We start from the raw sequence: 7,348 nt of genomic DNA on the forward strand, positions 1-7,348 counted from the left end.
AAGCAATACGCAAGGAAAGCCTGCTTAGTATAATTCATTATCCAGCAGTACTCAAACTTGCGATCCCTTAACTTTATATTTAAAATTTAAACTATATAAAAAACTTCTTACTTGCTTAATATCAATTTATTCGGGACCGGTTTCGAGCTTAGCCCATCATCAGCCGAATAATAAGAAATAAATGAGAAACATAATAAAAGTATTACAATCATAAACTTACTGTCAAATAGTTAAAAAGAAACCCACGACGTCATTAAAACAAAAATTATGAAAAGAATACATATTGGAATATTTCAATCAATAATGATGTATGTTATTGTGAACAATTAAAGTTAAAAACACAGTGTATAAATAAAATTGTATAGATAATATATTATAAAACACTTTAAATAGAACGAAACGCACGAACAAAACTTGACATGAGCACGAGAAAAACGACTATGAAACAGAAAAATAAAACCGGATACAAGAGCCTAAACGAAAAACGATATGAATTTTTAAGAAAAATTACAGACAATAAAAAATATAACCAATAAATAACAAAATTCGCATCACACTATATAGGAGAATCTTTTAAATATTTAAATAAAAGGTTATATTCAATGTAGATTTGATCATTCAATAATGTGTATTCTTTTTTTCTCTTGAATTTATAAATTTCATATTGTTCTAGTAAGTCCATTTTTGGGCCTTTACTACATTGATGAATGATTTTAACATTATTATAATTTATTATGTGTCCAGTGTCAGAGTGATGTCTGCAGACATTTGAATTACATTTATTCTTGTGTTCTTGTATTCGTATGCCTAATCTTCTTCCTGTTTGTCCTATGTATATTCCATCACAGTTAGAACATTCTATAGAATAAACACCGCATTTGTCAAGAGTGTCTATCTTCTCCATATGCCAATTTGAGAGTAATTTCAGAATAGAATTATTATTGGAAAAAGCCAATGATATATTATACTTAGAAAAAATATTTTTGGATTGTAATGCAATATTATTAAAAGGAATAGGTTTGTAAATCTTAAGTTCTGTACATTTTAAGTATAATGGATCTTTCTGAAGTTTTATTTTATATAGTAGTTTATTAATACTTTTATTTGGAAAGTTATTAGCCATGGTAAATGTAGGTAAATTCTTTTGTTCTATCTTCTTCTGAAAGTGGGTAGTTGAGGGCTCTATTGAACAAAAAACGGAAGTTCGCCAATTTATGGGATAAAGGATGAGAGGAGTCATATGGAATTTTAGTATTGACATTAGTCGGTTTTCGAAAGATATCAAAACAGATCTTATTATTTATATTCTTAAGTTGTAAGTCGAGAAAATTAAGTGTTTTGTTTTTTTCTATTTCCAAAGTGAAATTCAGATTAGGGTGTAGCTGATTAATATAGTTATGGAAGAGCTCCAGTGAGAGGAGATCTCCATCCCATATACAAAAAACATCGTCAACATACCTAACCCAAGTAGTTATGTATTGTTTAAAATGATTACAGTCATTAATAATAAAAGTATTTTCAATGTGGTTGAGGAATATTTCAGATAGAAGCCCTGATAGTGACATACCCATGGGCAGGCCTTCGATAATCTTGTAATAATTATTATCAAAAAGGCAGTAATTCTGTGTAACTATGAAAATTGTCGCCTCTTCCGGTGTAACCACAAGTACCCGGAACCTGAAAATATTTTAGTAAAAAGCTGGCATCAAACATCACAAGTCTGCAAATTTTCAAAAGGCCACTTCATATGGTTATTCACTAGGTCACACTAGGTATTCATGGCACACTAGGTGAAATATCGATATGATATGTATGCATTTTTCAAAAAACCCTAATTATCTCCCAAACTATAAATGTTAGGTATAGGACATATAGGATATAAAAGATGTAAAATGAAACACCGAAGACGACTAAGTAATAAAATATGAGGGGTGCCATTTAAAAAAATGAAGTTATGGTACTTCCAAATTTCGAAAAGTTAACGTACCGTAGTAAAGTGACCAAACGTTCTAGACAGCCATACTCGGCACCAAAACATACTCCATCATTACCATAAACTTACTCCATAAACCAGACGTCCCACTACGCCCTATTGTCAGTGCCATAAATTCTCCCACCTATCAACTAGCAAAACACCTTTCCAAGATTCTGTCTCCTTTTACAGGTAAAACAGAGTCATATGTCAGAGATTCCACACATTTTGTAGAATCAATTAGGAGTATGAAGCTAGACCCTCAGGATATGCTGGTAAGTTTTGACGTGGAATCTCTATTCACTAGAGTACCAGTCAAGGATGCCGTGGATGGTCTTCGCCAGAAACTCGTCCCGGAGGGTTTGCCCAAGTATGTCCCAGGACTAGTGGAATACTGCCTATCGTCGGCATATTTCAGCTGGAAGGGGGAATTCTACGAGCAACTCCAGGAATTTCTAGACCACCTCAATTCTCAGCACCCCATAATAAAATTTACCATGGAAACAGAAAATGCAAAACAGTTGCCATTCCTGGATGTGTTACTCACTAGGAAAACAGATGGGGGCATGGAACTGGGAGTATATCGAAAGAAGACACATACGAATAGGTACCTGCAGGCTTGATCCCACCACCACCTACAACAGAAGAGGTCCGTGATTCAAGCCTTATTCCAGCGAGCAGAGAGGATATGCGATAAAGAGAACCTAAGAAAAGAAGAAAGATTCCTAGAAGATGTGCTGCAGAAGAACGGCTACACGATGAGAGATATCCGACGATCCACCAAACCACACAAACAGAAGGATGACTTTGTAAGTACGACACCAGCCGGTTTTATCTGCCTTCCTTATATTTCAGGTGTGACGGAGCGAACTGCGAGGCGTCTGAAGAAGAATGATATCGTGGTACGATACGGTACGGTCAGCAAAATACAAAACGCTCTTCCGATAGCCAAAGACAAACTAACCCCATTAAAGGGAGCTGGAGTCTACCGGCTATCTTGCAGTTGCGGGAAATATTACGTTGGCCAAACTGGACGGAACATCGAGTGCCGCATCAAGGAACACGAAAGAGACATCCGACTAAGGAAGATCCAACAATCTGCAGTCGCAGAGCATTGCCACAAAGGAGGACACAGCATAGAGTTCGAAAAAACCAAAGTGCTAGCAAGAAACGGACATTACTTCCAAAGATTGACGAGAGGGGCGATAGAGATTCATCGACATGGGAATAACATGAATAGAGGAGATGGCTGGGAACTCAGCCGCACATGGAAGACGTTGGTGAACTCAAATGAAACCTTCTCCACCCGGATTTGACAAAACAACTTAGTTGACAATTAGACACTAATTAGTCTAAAAAACGCACGGAAGATTTTAGTTCTAGATCTAGTGTTAGTTCTTGTGATAGTGCTAGTGTTAGTTTTAGTTTGATTAATATCGGCCGTGATATAGTCTTCGTACTTATATACTCCATCATGTGAAAATCGAGTATTCTCTGATTTTTTTAACAAATGTCTGCTGTAGCAGATTTTTCTAGAAATATTCGAATAACTCGAGAACGGCGGAATCAAATTGCAAAAAGTAAAGTTATTCATAAACCTGGTAAACAGACAAATCCAAATATGTAAAAATATATAGGGTGTTCCATTTAAAAAAATAAAGTAGGTGGCCAATACCGGTATAACCGGAAGTGCTAGAAATCTGAAAATATTTTAGTCGAAGAGAACGCAATTAATAATACTTACAACTGAATTTTCAAATTCTTGTTTTGGTTAGAACCCTGTAAAGTTCTAATGGACGGTCGTCGTGGATGACCCTGTATAGTGTGATGGGAATTTTGTTATTTATTAGTTATATTTTTTATTGTCTGTAACTTTTCTTAAAAATTCATATCGTTTTTCGTTTAGGCTCTTGTATCCGGTTTTATTTTTCTGTTTCATAGTCGTTTTTCTCGTGCTCATGTCAAGTTTTGTTCGTGCGTTTCGTTCTTTTTAAAGTGTTTTACAATATTTTATCTATACAATTTTATTTATACACTGTGTTTTTAACTTTAATTGTTCACATAACATACATCATTATTGATTGAAATATTTCGATATGTACCCTTTTCATAATTTTTGTTTTAATGACGTCGTGGGTTTCTTTTTAACTATTTGACAGTAAGTTTATGATTGTAATACTTTTATTATGTTTCTCATTATATTTAATTGATCGTAATGTAATTACTTTTACGTAGATTCGGCTGATGATGGGCTAAGATCGAAACCGGTTCCGAATAAATTGATATTAAGCAAGTAAGAAGTTTTATATAGTTTAAATTTTAAATTTAAAACTTGCAACATGAATCCCAAACATACCTTAACTTTATAGTATCATATCTTAAGAAGGACAAAGAATGAGGTTGTGTTACAACAATTTTTTTATAAGAACCCCTAAATTTTTTTCTGCTCATACCTTATACTCCCTGTAGTAGTAAATATCATTTCTTCTTATTCAAAAAACAATTTGTTGGGTTGGGTTGAATTCGGTTAAGTTGGGTTGGGTTGGCGATCGTATCGTACACTTGTACTATTTGTTGATAAAATAAGTCTTTTATCTTCTTGTGCTGCTTTCTGTAGGACTATGTACATTTATAATTGGTTACGTTGCAAAACTTTGTACGTAGGTTAGTTACTTTGCACAATCATTCGTTGATGGGTTGAAAATCCAGTATGTTCGATTTTATTTTGTTATCCATTATAAAGGTTACTTCCAATTCCTTTCTGCCTGTCGTTTTGTATCCTTAACGCCCAGCCATCTGGTTTCTTGTATGGCTGTGATTGCTTATTACTGGCTTGTCCAGCGTCCTCACGTTCCATGTTTCAATCTTATGATCCATTTTCGTTAGCCGTAGTCGTCGTCGATAAGATCGAAGATTGTCCAATCCGAGACTTTGTTGTCGGTTTTGAAACAATTAAGCTTTACGGAAATAGTTTATTAACCCATAGTTCAACCCTCCACCTTTATCCAGGCTTGGAAGTGGCAGTGATGATTCTTGAGCTACCTAATCCATGCATTCCTCATCACCAACGGGGTTGGTAACCATCTCTGCCGTGGAGAAGAAGCATCATCAAAAAAGACCAGGGTGCAAAAATGGTCTATTCCACATATCCTGCATTAAAATAAATTCATATTAAAATATCAAAACTATTTTAATATCTGTAGAAAAAAAAGCAATCATTGGTTATAATTATCTTGAAACTATTGTTTTTTAAATTTAAATTGTCAAAAACATTTTTGATTTTATATTTGACGTTTTTATTTCAAAGAATGGAACATATTTTTATATAATTCTTGATTATTGAGAAACATGAATATTCTCTCTATAATACCTATTTTCGGACTCATCTTATTGCAATCTTTTGGTTCAAGAGGTCAAAAACAAAGTGATGGTAAAAAGGGTTATGTTTGATTTGAATAATTTTCACTTTGATAACTTTGTCAATATTTTAGCACCGATTCGTTATATTAATAACACGTTTTGTAAAATTCCCGATCTAAATCAATGGGAAATGAAAATGTTTTACGAACCGAAAGCTTACATTCCTTGTGAAACAATTCCACCTTTGGTTAAACTAGAAAAAGACGATGAATTTTATTTCCTTGCTGTAGACACTTCCGCAGTGCAATTTTACGCTGATTCAATGGATAAAATTAGTTGTGTGATCAGTAATATTAGCAGAGGAATTAATACTCAATTACCAGATCAAACAATGCGGTAAAAAATTTATTAGTAACATTTATATTTTTGCGAAAACCTCAATTTATTTTTATTTTTTTATAGGGAATCAAAACCAGTTCCTTTTGATTCAACTACAAGATCGGAAATGATAAAAGATACCGTTAGAGTAAGATGTTATATAGCTGAGAAACCACCTAGAATAGTGTATGAAAATGTTTTCGGTGCTTACGTTCGTTATAACATTATAACCAGAGGCCGGCCCTTAGCTAAACAACCATACAACATTTTGATGATCGCTTTGGATAGTGTTTCAAAATATTCTTTTCCAAAATTATTACCAAAAACTTTCGAGTATCTAAATAAGATTAATTTTAAACAATTATACGGTTATACGCAATTAGACAACGATGCTCTAACAAATATTATTCCAATTTTATCGGGATATTCGATTAAAGACGCTATGAAACATTTTGGAACTCCATTGAAAACATTTTTTGATACCTACGAGTTTTTATGGCACGATTATAGAAAGTACGGTTATGCCACGATTTTCGCTGAAGATTTCAGTAACGCAAACACGTTTAATCGACAATATAAAGGCTTTTGGAGTCAACCGACCGATTATTATTTTCGAGCATTATCCGTCGCATCTGATTTATTAAATTCAACAAAGTTAGATAACATGCCGCATTGTACGGGACCTGAAAATTCCGCTGAAAGAATCTTAAAATTAGCATCAAACGCAACTGGTGCATTTCGTAATCGGCCTTATTTTGGTTTATTTTGGTTTAACAGTTTTAGCCACGATGATTATAATGCTCCAAGAAGAATGGACGAGAAATTAAAGAGATTTTTTCAAGACATCTACCCCAATTTGAACAAAACTATCGTTTTTTTCTTTAGCGATCACGGATACGATAAAGATTCGATAACCGAGCAAAAATACGGCGCTTATGAAAGTAAATCTCCGTTTCACTTCGTTTATTTACCTCAAATTTTCGAAATGAGTCATAAAGATCTCGCACATCAGTTTGATAAGAACCGCTTTACACTGGTTTCACCCTATGACATTTTTTGTACTCTCGAAGATATATTGAGTTTATCCGGAACGAATCATTTTGCTCGAAAATCGAAAAGCTGCAAACATTGTAGGAGCTTGTTTAAGGAGATTTCCATGAAAAGAAATTGTAAATCTATCGGTGTGGAAGAAGAATGGTGTATTTGCGTTGTGGATGAAGCAAAGTTAAGAACGCCCGGAAATATCGCTAAAGACGATAATTCTAAAATTCATGAACGGTCAGAAGCAATCACAACAAAATCTACAGCATTTTACTTATTTTTATATATATTTTATTATTTTTTAAATCATTTTTGATCATTATAAATAGCGCTTAAAACGACAGAATAAAATGTATGTAAAGAAACTATTTTGTGTGCTTTGTTAAAATATAGTAAAACAAGAGTGTGACATATAACAAGATAAGTAAAAAGACAGACGAATGGCAAATGTTGATTTAAATTAAGAACATTGAATGTAATTTCTCTTATTTATAGAGAAACCCAAAAGTGGGTTTTTAAAAAATGAATCAGTTTTATTGCAATAAAAATTATCTCATTATAAAACGACATTTCTTGAGATATCTTGGAAAATGGAAA

The 7,348-nt window shown here is 33.5% G+C and overlaps 1 protein-coding gene across 1 annotated transcript; it reads left to right on the forward strand.

Annotated features, from left to right (window-relative positions):
- Positions 1-5,233: 5,233 nt before the first annotated feature.
- On the forward strand, positions 5,234-7,116 carry LOC111413986 (uncharacterized). The gene is made up of 3 exons (XM_023045133.2): positions 5,234-5,402; positions 5,464-5,728; positions 5,795-7,116. Exons 1-3 carry the CDS (start codon positions 5,321-5,323, stop codon positions 7,065-7,067), a joined length of 1,620 nt encoding a protein of 539 aa, XP_022900901.2. The 5' UTR covers positions 5,234-5,320; the 3' UTR covers positions 7,068-7,116.
- Positions 7,117-7,348: the final 232 nt, after the last annotated feature.

The sequence above is a fragment of the Onthophagus taurus genome, chromosome 6 (assembly GCF_036711975.1).
Source record: "Onthophagus taurus isolate NC chromosome 6, IU_Otau_3.0, whole genome shotgun sequence".
Classification (NCBI taxonomy): Eukaryota; Metazoa; Arthropoda; class Insecta; order Coleoptera; family Scarabaeidae; genus Onthophagus; species Onthophagus taurus.